We start from the raw sequence: 18749 nt of genomic DNA on the forward strand, positions 1-18749 counted from the left end.
AACAATGAGTGGAAATCGTAGAACTGTTAAATACTGTTAACTTGAATTGAAAAAGTAAAATTTTTATTTTTGATTAAGCCAAACAATTTTCGTACAGTAGCTGAACAACATGACTGCTAACAAATACATGAATATATACATTTTTTCTTAGCTCATAAATAATTTAATTACATCCTATATGGTTACATGTGTATTACAATATGGTTTAGCCAATTAAATACTAAGTCTAATATATACAACATGCATATATTTACATATAGATGTAGCAACTGTCAGTCAATTACCAACATATAAAATAAGGTGAGGTAATCGCTGTATGAATGTGCCAAAAGGGGTAAGCAAACTACAGTACCTTGTGGTGTTTCCATTTTGCCAGGGTAATGTTGATGTTTTTGGGACAATGTGCCTCTTCCAGGGCTCTTCTAGCTGCTGGCTGGTCCTGCTCATCACTAAAGAGAGCCACCACTCTGGACAGAGCCCTCAGGATGGACAAAGCCTGCTCAGTGAAACGAGCACTCTCCTTTTTGAAACAGGACAGCAGTGGGAAAGTATCTTGTTTTCGTTTACTGGTTCACTTTTAACAAAATGCAAGTTGAATAGAATAAGAAAGCAGTATCCCTACAGTACACAAAACATTTCAATGAATTTCAGTGGTGGATCACATCAGGATTGTTTATGTGTATAGCGTGCTGGACTGTTACTGAAAGATAGGTTAAACACATTGTATTTCTTTGTTTAAGCATAAACCTACTGTCCCACTCATTGTTTCACACTTTAAAGAATAGTTTGGTTGATGAGATTTTGTATTCGGTATATTTTTGCTGATAAATCCCGAACTATTTTTCACAATTAAAAACGACTTTCAATGTTAACTGATAATTCAACTGACAATGAGGTGCCTGAGTCACCTTAGCAAGGTTTGACATAATGGTTTCTTCATCCCCAAAGATGAAACGTGTCTTGCTGCAAAGGTGGAGGTGGTAGCCCAGTGCTGCCTTGGTGTGGATGGACAAAACATGGCGCCTGAAGAAGAATGGAAACTGACATTTTTAAATATATACACACATGATCAAGGTTTGACACACACTAAATTATTCTAAGACAGTGGTTCCCAACCTTTTTAGCTTGTATACCATAACCCCCTGACCCAGGCAGTATATTGTTGCTATCAGTTCAACCAATGAGTGATGTTGCCTTCTTAGACAGTCTCATCTTAATAGTTTTTAGAGGCTTGAAGACATCAATGTGGAATATCATGACAAAACAAGCAAAAAGTACAGTAACTTCAAAAATAAAACAAGAGAAACAATATTACTTTTCTTTTTTTCTATCTTGTGAATCATCTTATGACCTTCAGATTTCCCTTGCGGCCCACTGGGGTTCCTGACCTCCAGGTTGGGAACCACTGCTTTAGAGATGATCTGGACAAGGCTTCTTCCAAATTGGTATTTATCTCTATGTCGCATGTTATATTTTACAGTATACTAAACAATTAAATTGTCTTCTCTTAAGTGTAATTATTAATAAGAACAATGTCTGAATATTAGATTACTGAAATTACAAGAAACTAATTGTAAGCAGTGCACCTCCATCCACCACCCTGTGTCTCCACAGTTTTTGCTAATGGTAACTGCACAGTCAGGGGGAAATGTAAGAAACAACAGTGCATTCTTCTGAATAAAAATCAATTTCTAGTCTTAATACTGGGCGTATATTTCTTTCAATAAATATTGAGTGGGTCAAACAGCCAAAAGTTCTGTAACCTAATGTCCTCTCTGTCAAGTGCCAAGCCAAGTTCACAGGGCCTAGTCAGGCTTGAGAAAGAGTGGAACCCAATTTCCTTGACTCCATTAGCTTTACATAATTCAGCCATCACAGACTAACTAGATGGATGAGCACTGAGGCAGAGCTGGGCTAGTTGTGTTGAAGAAGAGGACAGCATACAAAAAGGAAATGGGTGGGAGAGAGAGAAAAGAAGGAAAAAATATATAGTATGGGAGAGAAGACAGGAAGATGAGATAAATGGAGGGAGAGGGAAAGCAGAGAGATTATAAAGGAAGAAAGACAAAACCAGTTAAAAATTCAATTATTATGGAAGAAGAAAGCACAAAGGGTCAGTGGAGAGAGACTCAGAAAAAGAACACATTGGCAAAATAGGGCTTTCTGAAAGGGACATACAAAGGGAAAATGAGTGTTTTAAAAATGATTGCTGCACAATCATGGAAAGCACAGAGAGTGTGCACTGAGGGGCGTATAGGCACAATAAGTTGAGTGCTGTGTGTGATTATGGCTCAGTGGTAATTGCACTGCTGCATACCTGCACCTGACCCCAGAAACTAGGCCCTCTGCTTCTAGGCCAAGCAGCACCCATTAATAGAGACTAGGACAGATACTTTTTACTGCTTTTCAGAGCATCTGAGGTAGGCAGATATCCTCTGCTCACTTCATGATAGCTTAAAGTAGAGCTCTGCATAGCTATAAAAATAAAAGAGTTAAACGCTTATATCCAAGTATTACTCTCACAGTGCTGTGCAAAAAATATATACATTTCTATAAAAGGTTTTAACATTCGCAACACTAATGACATGCTGATGCTGATGAATGCTACCATATCAAATGATGAAAGTATGAAATGGCCTACTAATTGACATCATACAGTGGTTGAAGGTGACGGGGATCATATTACACACAAACATACAATAAATGACAGAATTTTGAGATGTACCAGCCTGTGCTTGCTATTAACCTTGATGTAACCTTTTAATTTTGATCTGTCATGACTGCATAGTAAAATAACTTCATCTGGGATAAAAAAAAGTAAACCATCAATGCCCTACCCCGGGGGTAAGCTAAGCATGACTGCCTTTGAGGAGGTGGTCTTGATGGTGAGAACTGGCAGCTGAGATTGCAGGTTCTTCCAGGAGTACGGCTGGGCAAGCAGAACTGCAGACCTACACGACATTTCCTTTTCTATGAGGTATTGTAGGGTTGAGAGAAAAGGTGTATTGGTCACACTTCAGTCAAATATCATAACCGCAGTGGGGCACATTCATAAAATGTAAAGACATGTTTGAGTGTTTGCTGTGAATATGTATGTACACCAGTTAAAGTTATGATGTTTGTGTGTGCTGAAATAAAGAGCTACAATTGCTGTTTAAGACTAAAATCCAGCTACCTACGTCGGTGTGTGTGTGCCGATAAATCCTTACTCTCCTCGGCTGTCTCCCCCCAGAGAAGCAGAGCGGAGAAGCTGATGAGGATCTGGGAAGGTTGCAGGCTGTCCACACACATGTAGTGAGTGCCTCTCACCTCTGAACACTGGGGAATACACACACACACACACACACACACACACACACACACACACACACACACACACACACACACACACACACACACACACACACACACACACACACACACACACACACACACACACACACACACACACACACACACACACACACACACACACACACACACACACACACACACACACACACAAACAGGCCTTGGTTATCAGTATGAAGACAGACAAGGAAAAGAACATGTGAAAGAGAGAAAGACCGGAAAGCCACAGGGAGGGATGATGGATAAACTGATAGAAGGGTGGCTTAGTGGAAGAGAGGTTGGAGGAAGGGGGAAAAGAAGGGGGGAAGGGGAGGTAAGAGGAGACAGACAAGAGCTGTGCATGCTTTTCTGTAGGAGAAGCCACAATGGTAAATTTGGTAATGTAAGACAGTGAGAAAGGAAAACAGTAAGACAAACCAGGAGACAAAGATAAGGGCAGAAAATAAAGACATAGAGACCAAGAGAAACGCGAAAGAATGCATACTGTACATGTCCAGAGGGACTAGCAGAACCATCACTCTATAGACGCAGACAAGCAAACACACAAGTCAGGCAAAGCCCTGCCCGACACACACACACACACACACTGTCACTCCTCACCTTCAGTGATGTGTATGTGTGATACGTGTGACAAGCAGGCAAAGAAAATGACAGATTCTGTACTTCTAAAAGACAAGAACAAGGACATGAACACCTAGCTCAAGGACTACTTTTTAACAAAAACACCAAATTTGGCTCAGTTTCTGTTGTTTTGGTCTGAGTGAACAGGATCACAGTTACATTTAGATGTGAGATGTGGCTGAAAGCTGCGGAAAACTCTTGTGGGTTGACCTTGACTTCAGATGGTTTTTGTCAAGTAAAAAGATGTGTTTGCCATGTTTTTTGTTAATGTCTCTGTTTTCTTTCCTTGTACTTGATATGATAAGTGAAAACAAGGGCTCAGGAGGAGTGGAGCTATTAACAACCTTTACTTGCTTCTGACTTTACTCATGTCTTTATTCTTTTTTGAATTTTTGCTCATGTCTTTTTTTGACAGGCACTAAGTAGCCTCAGTTTCAATAAATACTGTATTGGTTGTAATTACATTAATTCATCATCAGTGGGCACTGTGAACAGAGTTTGGTTGAATCACAAATGGCAAAGTATGGGCTGATGTGCAATTTTTGGTGTGTATTTCTGTGTGTTTACTTCTGGGCTTGCCAAAGCAGATGACACATGGAGGGATCCACTGGTAAGAGAGTGTGAAGACGATCCAGTGCAGATGTTGCCTGTTGCAGTTTTGGACAAGACGGTGCTCTGCAGACAACAACATCTAAGTCAATAGAAATACATCCGATACAAACAAATCAAATCAAAGTGCTTTGTTAGATAAAATTCATGAGAAAATTAATTTGCTCAGAGGTGCACACAGAACACCATTAAAACTGGGGACAAAATTAGATGTTTACAAACAGTGCAGCATTGCCGGTAGCTGTCAGTGTTAATGTACCAAAGTACAAAAACATGGACTCGTGAGAATGTGGAAATAAATGCAAAGCTCACAAAGTACCAGCAGTGTAGAGTGAACAGACATTTGTAAATAGGATTTACGTATGTATGATTCCTGATACATACTGTACCTTAAAGTGAGATTTCTGAAAGTGGTGTGGGTAGTTTTGTGGCTTATGGAACACCAAGAGAGTACTAGAAGAAAAGCACAAATAAACGCCTGCAATTTGTGAACATTTAAAAAACTGTTGAGGCCCCTTAGACATGTTTCTTTCACTGTCGTCTATGTTTATCCATTGGCACAGTATGTTTGTTGTGCATACGTTCATATTTGTGTGTGGGTGTTTGTTTCTCACTGGAAGCATTTAGCGAAGTCATCGAGATCCACCCAGGTCTCCTGCAGGATCTGTTTGATAGGAGTTGAAGGTTCTTCAGTCACGGGTTCCTTCAGAGCAGTTTTGGGCCCATCTAGGGAGAAAGCCAAATTCAACTCTTTAGGGCGAAATGACACTCAAATCCGTAATAACACTGAATATCAATTTTTAACACTTTTTTCTCAGGTTAGGGCTTAAAGTCTACAGTGTCAGTGCCTTGCTGAGATGGATTATAAAGCAGAGTACTTTATTTAATAGCATTACTGATATGAATCAACAGCTTTTCCAGTGTAAGAAAAACATGTTCTTATTAAGCTGAGTAGCATCCAAGTTGGCTGGAGTGTTTCATGCCACACTTAATACCAAATGGATATAGAATTGCCTGTGAAATCACAAAATGCTGCGAGTAACAAAATGCCTCTTTCCTCTTGTGACTCATAGCATGTTATCCTAGACTCAAATCATTATCTCAAGCACAGTGAGTCGAATTGGCCAAACTCCCACATAATAGCATAGTCTAAGCGCACATGCACATCCATACTCCCACTCACTGACTCCCACTATCTCAATGCATGTGGAGAAAGGTCATAGACATATGCACACAGACACACTCTCCACCCAAAAAAACCCCACAAACACGCACACACGGAGTTGCTCTGCCCCCGAGCTCTACTCAAAGCGAGAGTCTGATCAGAAAGCTGAGGCGGCGATGGCCAGTGTCTCTGCTGCTGAGCAATGGTGGTCCGTTCACTCAAACTGCAGGTGTTACTAAGCAACAAAACGGGGGCAGAGAGAAGGCAGGGAATTGGCCGGTTGTCATAAGGCATAATTTCAGTTCCATCTTCTTCAAAGTGTCTTGGCCAACCAATGGAGGCATGGAGAGAAAGATGGAGGGAATAGAGGCGAGGGATGCAAATACTTCTAATCACATTAATTGGGCTATGCTGCACAGATTCGGTTCAAATCAACCAATAATAGACCTAAGACCTTCACTACATTTATCATTTCCAATAAACCAAAATTAACAAGCATCTGTGTAGTCTGGTAGTCTGATATTTGTCCTCGGGTAAGGCAATTTTGTGTGTTGATACGGCACAGATTATTTTCAACATAAATGAGAGGCCAAGCTTTGCAAAGGAACAGCTTATACCATTAGAGATGTCATCATCGTCCTTTTTCCTGTCCTCTGCAGTAACCTAGAGGGACAGAGAGAGAGAGAAAGAGTGAGGGAGGCATGAACAGTGAGTTACTGATAGAGTAACACTGCCAGAGATACGCCTCCACCCTCCAGTGATTCCATGCCAGCTGTGGTGTTGCGCCATTCTAGCTGAACACCATAGGACATGAGGCACGGTTTAATGTGACAAGGGCTGTTCCTCCCCTGCTAAAAACACCACCAGGGAATACCAGCTCTAATTTACTTCGACTGTCAGTGACAGATGAGGAGTTATTATGTTGTTTAACATGTTATTTCTCTTAGAGGGGAATTACTCAACGGATCTGATTTCATGCTCGTTTGCCTGACAAAATAAAGACATATAGCTAATGAGACATTAACATATCCTTCAAATGCCATATTCTTTTCTCTGAAAAGAGGCAGGGAGTGATGTGGTCTAGAGAAGAGTATTGTTGCCGCTTTGGTAGCAAAGCTAGATCCAACAACACCTGTGTCAACTGACTGAACTTTCTTTTCCCTTCATTTGACGTTAAAAAATAATGTCCCCCCGAGGAGCAATCCTGGTGAATGCCCAACAGTTTAGTCAGCTCTGAATAAGAATTGTGGCTTTGTGTCATGTAACTTCAAAGCAACCCCAGCCAAGACTCTGGTGAGTCAGAGTGAATGTGTGTATGTGAGTCACCACTTATTTGAGTAAGTACTAAGACAGACGGAAAAGAGGCATTGTGATTGGAAGGCACACTTGACCTCTTCTCCATCAATTTTCCTGAACCAAAAAAAAAAAATGAGTATTTGTCCACGAGAGAGTACATGAAACTTTGAGCCGGGCTCTAAGACATGGCATGTCCTGTCCACCCACACCAAGTTCTTTTATTAGATTGCTTGTCTTACCTGTGTACAGTAAGAGGACACTGAGAATGATAGATCTTACACACAGGGCTCTAGGGATTTTAAGCTCCTGCTTTCAGAGGAGAAAGCTATTTTCTTTTTCTGTGATTAAATCATAGTCATGGGTTGATGGGTGGAAGAGCGGGCGTTTCTTTAATCCCGCACTTCATAGGGCTTTATGTTACACAGCCAGAGTTAAGACTTTTCTCTCCAAGTGACTTTCTCCATATTTCACATTTTCTCCTGAGGTGTCCTCAAATTCATACATGAAAGAAATAAAACAAAATCAAATCTAAAACATCTTTCTGTGCCTATTCACAGTTTCTGAGTGACTAAAGCACAAGGAAATGCATTGATCTAAGAGGCCACACTGGAACCTGGGAAGTGTAGTTCTATGGCACACGTAAACTGAATCCACAGAGGGACTTTGGTTCAATTCAGTGATTAACCACATCCAATGAATATTAGAGGTTAAAACAGCATGCTTATACCAGGGCCTAATTCTTTAACCCACACTAAACAGGAACATCATGTGACACCGCCATCTTTTCTCCTGGGAGCTGGGCACAGAGGTTGACTCTGTTGGTCAGGGTTGACAGAGACACAGGGAGGGGTCAAAACAGCAAAAATCGCTTCTCACTTGAGTACAATCCCCCCCTACACGTGACCCACCACGTGCTCACGATGAACGGAAACACATTCAGTATAAATGTGGCACACATGACACAAACGCAATCCACATGAGTGCATGTGCGCATACACATCAAACGACACATCAAATTAGCGTGTCCATACTGCCCTAGCCTAGCCGCTCTATAACTGGTCACAGTTACACAAGAGGGCGATTAATATGAACTCTATTTTTTCTCTGTATGCTAGGAGTGAAGTGTAATAATGAACCCCCCCAGGAGACACAGACACTGATGGCTCACCATCTAATTGCACTGCTTTTTTCATCAGCACAGTACACGACCTCTCCCTGTATGAAACCCACACGGCCCGCTCACCACCGCCACACACCAGAGATTCTCTTTTCCCATCTCTCTCGTTTCTTGCTCCGTTGTCACTTTCTCTCCATTTTTCGTTCTTCCTCCTTTCTTTTTTTTCTGCACAGTTGTCTCCCCCTTTATTATTCTCTTTATTTGTTTCTATCCTCATCTCTGTGTCTGTGTGTCTCTCTGCTGCTGCCGCTCTGAACCCCACTCTGCCCCCTCACCCCCCTTCCCTCGCTGGTTCTCTCTTTAGTGCAGATGTGCCCCTGGTCAGTGGTGGCCTGGCTGGGAGACAACAGAAGTGACTTTGAGACTGGGGATGGCAGCCTTGTTGTCACTGACACACAGAGTGACTCTGATGAGCCTTCAACTACAGAGTGGTGAGGGAAGAGCTGAAGTGAGGAAAACAACATTTTTCACAGCTGCCCCTGTCTTGGATTTCTGTAGGGGGATTTATTATAACTTATGGTTATTTTCAAAGTTTTTGAACATGTAGCATTACTGAGGGCATCACAAATTCTCATAGCCTATTTAATAAATGGCCTCAGGTTACCACAATTAAGTAGGGTTCTGTAGTTAACAACAAGAAGCTCTTTAAAATGTTAAATACACATATGTTGAATGTATAAAGCACCTCTGTGCTTATAGCAGACAGTAATTCTCGGTACCTCTGTTTTGTCAGTGCTGTTTGCTGAGTTAGTGGTGCGTTCAGCTGCATCAGGCTCAAGGCCTTCTCGGCATTCAGTCTCCTCTCTCTCAGCAATCGACACCATAGGGGATCCGTAGCACTGCTTCCCCTGAGCGCTCTGCTTGGCCTCACTCTTCACTCTGCTTGACATACAAAGACACGCATTCATGTAACATGTTATGTTCAAATACATGCAGCATCATATTATAATCATGACATCTCATGACAACACATTTAGAAGCAAGGGATCATATTATCTACAAATGAGTCATGCATGTCATATTACACTGTAGATATGCAATGACACAAGAACAGTATTTTTACCATGACACTGCTTTGATCTCATTTTTAGCTAAAGAGTGTAAGGGAACATTTCTCTGTCAGTCTAGTAATAGTCAAGTGGGAGTAAACCAATCTTTATAACACTGTATGCTGTAAGCACGAAAAAATTAAAAAGAAAAAATGCCCATATAGTTTAAATATTTAAATGGCTGTCACTGTGTCCTAGCCCTGTTGCAGGAAGAAAAGGAGTTACAGATGAAGATATATAAAAAATGTTTTTAAAAAAGGGTGAAAATAATAACATGATCCATTTTATTGATCCCCATATGGACGCTTTTTCTTGCTTTCCTTCTTCCAGAGTGGTCAAAGCACAGGTCAACTATACAATAATGAAAATTATAACCAGTACAACACCGCTAAATGAGCAGAAGAACGGGGCAACAGAACAGATTAATCTCATTTAATTCCTCAATTCTAGATCATTTCAGTTTACACACAGCTCTGGGATTGGGCCAACGCTGCTCTTGACACAGTCGGAAAGAAAAGGGCTGGCAACCTCGATGAACTGCTCTGGTTTTGACAAAGGGAGCTCTGTGAAAAGAATAAAGGAAAAAAAAACCATCACACATCATGCCAGCACTGGTTTTTCACACTCTGACTCGCTTTACTTCATTTCTCACTGAGAGATCAGCTGATATGCCTGAGCCAGCATCTATTTTCACTACTCAAATATTGTAGCTATCCTCCTCCTATTTCATTTAAACATGCAGTACTGAATGCCCTCTGTGCTGTAGGTTCTAAATCTCCTACAGGCTGCATTAGCACTCGCTTTGCTTTTTAGTCATATTTATTTACGACATTCACCTACACTCTATCACATAATTTGAGCTTTTCAATTTGTTTGATATCCTCCCCTGCATCCTCCTCTTGGTTTCCCCTTGGCCACCTGTTCTTTCCAAACTCAATTTTACCAGCTTTTATTTCCTGCCTCCCTTCCCTGTCTTTCACTCACTCCGTGGTTCATCAGTGATCACAATCTCCTTGCGCTGGCGGATGAGTTTCCATTGGGGCACTGGGGGTGGTTTGGGTAGAGCCTCCAGCGGGCATGCCCGGGTTCTGGTCAAGAGGACAATGTGGCTGTACAGCAAAGAAAGGCCATACCGACGTAGAAACTCTGAGGAATTAGCCTGTATGCCCGCACATAGATAAATGCACAGGAATTAATGCACATGCAATACTCACTCTTAAACATGAACGCAAATATGTATATTATCTCTGTCATCTGTAAACAACTCTACAGGTGAATCAAGTTCAACAATCTAAAGAGATTCTGATTGAATATCAGAGCGTGGAGGTGATATAACACCTCCAACACAGGAAAATACTAGAAACTGTCCACCAATTATGTTCAGCATGGGTGTAAATAATAAAACGAGAGAAGCCTGTTGAGGCAAAGCATCCAAATAGAACACAACATGCCCCCAGATCACAAGCACTGTTATGTTTCATCTCTACCACCCACTGTTATTATGGGGCTTCAGTAATTTTCACATGATTGTGCTACATAAGAAATGTGACAAAGACAGCAGATATTTTTAAAAGTATAACACAATGAAACATATAGGATAAAATGATGTGTGGGTTAATTACATAAAATTAGACAAATTAAAAATGATTCTCTCTATATTTATTTTAATTTCTTCTGTGAGAGCTGAACATTATATTTATATATATAATATATAAAATATTGTATTATGTATATATATATTCTTGGTCATAGAAAGCTCTTTACATCACATCTGCTATCGCTCTTCCTTTTCACATCTCTCATGTACACATTCTGGCCAGACTGCATCTGGTATATGTAGCATTTGTCTCACAGTATGAAACTGTTTGCCTTCAAATCTGCATTGCATATCTAACATCATTCTACAGTCTGTGAAATCCAATTTTCTTGCATCCAAATGTATGGTAACAGTATGACTGCAGTTAAGTGTTACACTGTTATGGATCAGGCTTTTACGAAACATTTGCATCCATGAAAATGTATATCACAACAGTGTAACTGAAGTACAAAACTTGCATTGAATAGCAAGTGTATGCATAGCCAGCAAAAAAGGAAATCACATACCATTAGACCAAACCCAGAGGAATTGTTATGCAGCTGAAATGGGTAGTAGCTAGCACACACTGCTACCTCGGGGGTACCTGAGAAACATGCACACAGAAGACTGATATAAATATAGGTTAGCCCAACAGGCAAGTCACAGACTAAAACATCCACACAGCAACAAACATGTACAAAACACATATCCTCGAGTGTAAACTACTATTATTGACTATTTCAGACTAAACATAATGATGAAGTGAAAACTTTGTGTGCTATATACCAGTGCAAATTAAAGCTGACAACAAAATGCACAGTTATTTTCAAGTCAGTGTCAAGCGGGCTCCTGGAGACTTTTACCTCTCTTCAAAAAGCACTATCTGCCTTCACAGGCAATAAGACAGTATCTAGGTTATCTATGGATGGCCCTGCCCCCTATGGTGCATCTTAGAGTATATCATATAAGGAGCACATGGGCCAGGAGACATGGAAAATCAATTTGAAGGACCATGGCGGAGAGAGATGGGAGCACTAGATTAATATAAAGGCTACACATTAAGAATTGAATGCAGAAGTGGTTCTTCTGCTGCGTAGTGATTTATGCATTTCAACTGCATATAAAGTGAGGGCTGAAACAGTGAGAGAGAAAGAATGTTTAAGTTGTGCGTATGTGTGGCTTCAATGTGTGTATGTGAACACTCTGTGATGCATTTCCCAAAAGCATAAATGTTCTGTTGATTAATACCACTTTGTGCGTGCATGTCATCACATTATGTTAATCTCCAGCACCTTAATTGTAAACAAACATGATTGCAGAGCAGAGCAAAGGGACAGACTACTGTCAGCAAGAGCAGGTTGGTGGATATAGAAGGATATTCATATGGTGGCCAATTGTAACAAAATGTCATGTTGTATTTTTGAAAATAACAATATACTGAAAACAATATAAATCACAAAAAAATCTACAAAATGCACAAAAAAAAACACACACAGAAAAGTGTCCCACATTATTTCCTCTTTATCATTTGACACTACTTTCAACACTTTCTGATTGGCATTCGACAAGTGATTACACGTGAAAAAATTAATAAAGTAAAATTAATAAAACCTTCCTTGATAAAGCATTGATCTCTCTGACCTGAAATAACACCAATCCACTTGCTCTTTTTTTGAGGACATGTTTCAACCGTCATCGGATAACCACCCTTGACTTGGGAGGCTCCTCTGCCCTGCAGGAACACCAAATAATTCACCCTGCCACTGCTCCCTCTGCTGGTTTATTTATAGTCCACCATACAGTACACACATTAACCTACGTACACTACACTCCATAATATATGAATCTGGGAAAACAGGAAGTGATGCTTGAAACAACAGGAAAGATGAATCAGAAAACCAAAACTCAAAAATCAGTAGGATTGCACTGGCACAATAGTTACATCAGGCCGGGAGTTCTCCTGTCCTAAATCACCAGAGTAGGTGGCAAAGCTATGAGGATCAGCACTACTATGATAATTTAATCACTGATAGGTGCTAGTTTCTGTATGAGAATGAAATATTCATTGTCATGCTCCATACCAGTTGAATTATGGATGCTGAGGGAGGAAAATAGAGAATTAAATACACTATGTATTCACATACATACCTACAAATACACACATACACACAACACACACACATATATAAATACACAATATACAATATATCACATTTAAACAGGCTGCTGATAAACTGAGCAATAAAGGCATTTTGTGCATACATATGATCACAGTATAATGGATGATTGATTTAACTAACTGAATTAAATGTACAAGCAGGGTGTGTAATTGAGATCTATGTTTGCAGGAATGTATGTGTACACAATTGTGTGCCTTTTTGTGTTTGTGTGGTTTGTCTGTCTGACTGAAGCACACTTAAGACCTTTACTTTTCTCTCTCTCCAGCAGCTGGCTCTTGCTGTTGGTTAGGCTGGAATCCCTCCCTGCAGCTGGACATGCAGTCTGAGGCTTCGTCTCTGGCAAACTGTCGTCCGGGTGTGTAAATATGGGAATGCTGTCTCGCAAGAAATCCCACACTTTTCCCAGGTATACAGACCTGAGAGGTGATTAAACATAATATGACATAATATATTAATTTACTATTTTACCTGTTTTGTTTTGCAACTGTTTTTTGTGTGTGATGCTTTTGTCTTGGCATTGTTTGCTTATCAGTTTTAACATGCAAAAATGTAACTTTTGAACAGGCAGAGAAGTGCTGATATCTATTTTCCAGCTTACAACACTCAGATGAAATCTGTCTAGTTTTGTTCCTGCTACAATACTGCTCCTCTATTTGTGATATGATTGGTTGTAGCTCTCACATCAGCACTTGAAAATATATTTCATAACAGTTTTTTATTGAAGCTCACAGACACAACTTTTCATACTGAAACCAGTAAAGTATTAAGCTGGAGCCTAAACAGGATGTAGAAGTTGGTTCTTTGCCTCAAGATTTATGGGTCATCTCTGCACACACAGAATGATGTGAAGCAGCAGTGGTGTTAATGTTAGGGTAATATCTTAGGTTAGTGGGCCAGGAACAGTGAATATCATATTTATTTGTGATGTGGGAACAAGTAAGAGTGACAGTCCTGTCATTTTATTGAAGGACATCACTTTGTCGTTTGTTTAAAGGGCAACTGCACTGATCATTTAACTGGATCACTCTAATGAGAAGAGGATTCATATGTCCTCCTTGCATAAAAATATCTGTGTCACCACTGTCATCTCTCTCTCTGCTGCCCACTGGTTTAGATTTGGCTTTAATTACAGCATGTATTTCTCACTTTTTAGTCGGCACCCCTTGTGGCGACCCTGGGATTAGCCTTTGTTTTGGTGTGTATGTTTCTTTTACCTAGGTCAAGTTATGTTCCAGGATGTTTGGAGGTGAAGTGAAGGACAGGGTTGTCAAATTAGATGTGGTATACCTGCACAGCCTGGCTCACCTGTATTTAAGATGGCAGCCAGACCTGATCTGGTTCTGTCTCACAATGACACAACTCTGAAATCAGACAACCCAGAAAAATGCTTCCTCCCCCTTATTAGCTCACTAGTTGTGGGTGCTAGATGGCTGATAATGATGCACCAGAGCATAATATCGTACCACATACAATAACTTAAGTGGGATAAAACTATATGCTGAACACCACAAGATTCCCTATGCCAGTCAGCTGCATTTAGCAATAAATATTAATACAACTGCTAAAAATGCAATACCTGTCAAAAGTTTGGACACCTTCCCATTCATTTGAATGAGAAAATGTGTCCAAACTTTTGACTGGTACTGTACATCTCTGAAGTACACAATGGAAGCAAAGCAAATTTTTAGTTGGTGCAGCCAAAATATTGCTGAAATAGCTTTTTTGAGTTAAATAGTAGTAGATGACTATATTAAATAAATCATTTGTATGTGTTGGTACGTGCACATAGGACTGTGTGTACTGTGTGTCATGAATCAACCTGAAACACAACCACGGTCATGCTCAATACCTGTACATGTTGTGTCCCCAGGCAACCCACTAGCAGCAGCTAACCTGCTGAGCTAGAGAGAATAACATTCCCCAGCTCTACTCCAAAACACTGTTGCCCCATTAAAGTTCCACCACTGACAAGCTGAGATTCTCCACGCAGCATCTTCTCCCCCTATTATTATATATATTTATGTTTCCATTTTAGACCAGACATTTTTATCTAAAGTGTGACTTTTTACATTACTGTAGACAGGTACACTTCTCTGATATTCTCATGATTTTGCTTCAGTATACATGGTACAACAGTCAACTAGCAGAGGGAAAATGCATTGCTTGTCAGTCAGTAAGTGCCTTTGTTGTGGAAAACTGCCAGAAATTTAAACAGTCTGTTTGATTTTTACTTTTTGGTTTTACAGAGAGGAGAAATGTAAAGCAAAAGGAGAGAATGACAAATCCAGTAGTGAAGACAAAATAAAGAGGATCATATCTGATGATGAGGAACTCACAGATATGTGGAATAGTAGAGCAGACCTATGAGGATCTTACTTAATGGGACTGGTTTCTGGGATCCAGCTGGTGAGGGTGTGTATAAAGGTGAACTCACCCATCTCCCCGCAGACCTCTGACACTATACTGAGAAACAAAAACACACAGACATAAAATCCAGTTAGAACCACGTCAAAGACTAAAAGACAAATGTGCAACAAACCAGAGTGAATTGGATGTCACTTTGTATTCTTTGCAAAAATGGCGAACCACAGCGTGTTTTCTAATTTCATTTTATCACTGTGCTTTGGACTGACACCATCGAAGGCAGCAAAAGGTACCTGACTTCCATAAACTCTGCCATTTCTAAAAGCAAGTGATTTGTGACCATTTTAACTGAGTCATGAATACCAAAACAATGGATTGTTCACTATTCTTGTAAAATCCATGGAAATGGCCTATATAATATTAAATGCACCAATACCAGCTACCATAGTTCAACAAACCAACAACATTATTGTCTTAATCAGCAAGGATTTTTCTGCTGTCTGTGTAACTGAATGTCAAGGACACTAGCTTAGGTTATGTTCTAAATCTTGACATTCATCATACGTGGGGAATTTCAACTAATATTTAAGTCTCTTAGAATTGATCTTGAGGAGTTTGTAAGAGAGTGTGTATCTTTTGCACAATTTTCAGTTGAAACAGATGGCTGCAGCAGCTCTAATTGGTCCTCTTGGGATGCTCTGGCCAACCTGTCCAGTCCACAGTCATGATATCCGAGGAAGTGAAATCAATACGACTTGATCAGCAACGCCACAGTCCATAAGCAGCACAAAAAAGCTACTCAGCACCAAGTGAAGGAGTCCTCAAATTTAGCTTTTCATTAAAAGAGACTACAGGTTTTCTAAAGAGTCACAGCAGACACCTGGTCAAAGTTTGGCGCTAGTTCAGCACTAAGAACTTTCAATATGGCTTATAAATGATTCAGTAGGAGAGAGGCTTCTTTGTTTCCTGTCTTGGATGAAACATTAATGTCTCGATCTTCTGTGGACACTGGAACAGCCACCTTTACACACGCCATGTTGCCCCATCACAGACACGCAGACTACCTGTAAGTCACCAAATTCAACACAGCCTAAGGCATAAAGTTAGGTCAAGTAAAGGCTTGGCTAAGTCAGCAAAAGGCTGTCTGTGGGGGTTCTTGTTTTGTCTTGTAGCACTTTGAGTTTTGTTTTGCAAATGTAAAGTACCTTATAAATTAAATGTATTATTATTATTATTATTATTATTATATCTGATCTTTAAAATGTTTAGTTAACTTCTGTTTTACAAAAGTAACTCTTACATGTATGTTTGTTATCTAGGAAAATAACTCAAGTAACTTTAAACTTCTAAAGTCATTATACAGTAGTTTAGTGTGACACATTGGACATCTTTGCAAGCACTGTCATCATAGCTAAATTTGGAAACAAAGCGCTGTGCGTTTCAATTAAATAAATAGTTTTCAAAAAAATCAGTTAGAAGATTCAATGATCTGTGCTGATACATTCAGATAAATTACTGCATGTATTGAAACAAGGCATTAGAAATTGGACAATAGTACTACCCTGCTTTATTTAAACAGGGTTAGTGTACAGCGTGATTACAAAGGGTTAGTGTTCATACTGTGTTTCTTTCTAATGATCCTATCAGAGCAAGACTGCATAGTGGGTATACACTATACACTGAGTAAGTTTGAGTCTGTTTTTAAGCCGTTTTACTTTAAAACCATAACGACTGTTTCCCAACTCGTTGGCGCTGTACTGAGATGCTTATAGAGACTTATAGAGACTGTTGGAATGCACAGTAACTCACTTTGTGTTGGCAACTTTAATGAGAGCCTTAGCCAGCAGCATTGGCCACAGCTCTGACTGACAGGTGGAGGCAGGGAGAAGCAGGTTGTTTTCTTCGTCAAATGGCATGGAATCGTCCACTGTTATCTTCCTCCAAAAACCCTAAAAGCAAGGAAAATACAGAGAAGAGAGAAGATACAACAATGGTACAACAATGATTCCATCTTAAATAGTAGTTTTTTGGAAATAAGTCATTATATTATCATGATTAATTTTTATATTTCATTCAGACAACAGCAAATTATGTGCATATTATTGTAATGTAAATTATTATAGGTTACTTGGGATTTGCAACACTTTCATATGCAGCAGTGACATTATTGTTGAATGAAGCTAAATGTAATTTAATGCCACCTTTATTTTGTTTGAGTAAAACAAATAAAGGTAACCTGTATTGTTCTATAATATTCTGCGTATGCATGTGTGGACTGTCTTTCCAAATATAACTGTTCATATTTACACAAAAAACATGACCAGGGTTTCAAAGTCCACAAAAATGAATCAAGCCTAAAAAGAGATATATCTGTAATATGTAGGCAACTGATAGAATATTGTGTGTTAGTTAACCACTAATATAGTCATTTTATTTGAGTATTCACACTCAGATCAGTGTGGATGATTATATAGTTCAGGCAGAGCACTGACGTGGTGCTGGCATCAGCTGATCAGCTATCAGCAGTTTCATTCATGTTCACTATCATTGTCTCATTGATGTATCATCTGGTCTGCAACCAGCTGACTACAGTAGTAACATCCAATCACGTTCATATAAGTGTTCTAGGTGGCCTTTATAACTTGATCATTCTCAGAGAGCTGCATTTGAGGGGAATAAGAGAGAATCATGTGATTGGCCACAACTGATACTACTCTAACACACCTACTGTAATTGTATGATCGCATTTCCAAGTGTGCTATAGGTGTGTAGGTCTCATACATTGGTGTAATGTTCCCTCAGAATCTCTGTGTTCTGGACTGGACTGGTTTTGGACTGGTTCCAACACTTCCCCTAGCATTAGCAACTGTATGCTTACGTCTTAGCATCCCTTGTGTTGTGTCAGTGTTTTTACACGCTGTCTGTGGAACGGTCTGTCTACTGGATGTCTGGGCGAGTTTCACACTGCTTGTAGGAAAGAGCAGTGCAAGCAGGCGATAATCTGACAGATTCACAGCTGTGCCTCTCCCTTATCTATCAAAAGCAGTATGCGCATGCAATGCAAGCGTACATACAATGTGGACACACTCTCTTTCTTGCTTGTTCTTCCACTTCCGTGTCATACCATCGCCTCGAGGAGGAGCTCCATGTTCACAGATGAGATAAAATACAATGCGAAAGGACAAGTTAGAATAGAGAGGGAGAAAAGCAGGAAAGAAAAGACAGAGTCGTAGGATGGCGAAAAACAGGGCGATTTAATGATAATGGGATGGATATTCACAGCAATATGAAAGAAGAAACGGTTGTAAAAAAAGATTGGTTAAGAACAACAAAGAATCCGACAGACTGAGGAGTAGCCTAT

At 39.9% G+C, this 18749-nt stretch overlaps 1 protein-coding gene across 1 annotated transcript in view; it reads right to left on the minus strand.

The window, feature by feature from the left end:
- adgb (androglobin) overlaps positions 1-18749 on the minus strand; it is a 39118-nt gene that overhangs the window by 16602 nt on the left and 3767 nt on the right. Inside the window, exons 6-20 of the mRNA XM_062437608.1 lie at positions 17198-17337; positions 15401-15487; positions 13298-13440; positions 11372-11448; positions 10253-10427; positions 9738-9831; positions 8939-9089; positions 6364-6409; positions 5196-5307; positions 4971-5034; positions 4540-4647; positions 3210-3318; positions 2838-2970; positions 909-1023; positions 353-520 (exon numbers count right to left, since the gene is read on the minus strand). Of these exons, the coding sequence (XP_062293592.1) occupies positions 353-520; positions 909-1023; positions 2838-2970; positions 3210-3318; positions 4540-4647; positions 4971-5034; positions 5196-5307; positions 6364-6409; positions 8939-9089; positions 9738-9831; positions 10253-10427; positions 11372-11448; positions 13298-13440; positions 15401-15487; positions 17198-17337 (1722 nt within the window). The remainder of the gene's footprint in view (positions 1-352; positions 521-908; positions 1024-2837; positions 2971-3209; positions 3319-4539; positions 4648-4970; positions 5035-5195; positions 5308-6363; positions 6410-8938; positions 9090-9737; positions 9832-10252; positions 10428-11371; positions 11449-13297; positions 13441-15400; positions 15488-17197; positions 17338-18749) is intronic.

The sequence above is a fragment of the Scomber scombrus genome, chromosome 17 (genome assembly GCF_963691925.1).
Source record: "Scomber scombrus chromosome 17, fScoSco1.1, whole genome shotgun sequence".
NCBI lineage: Eukaryota > Metazoa > Chordata > Actinopteri > Scombriformes > Scombridae > Scomber > Scomber scombrus.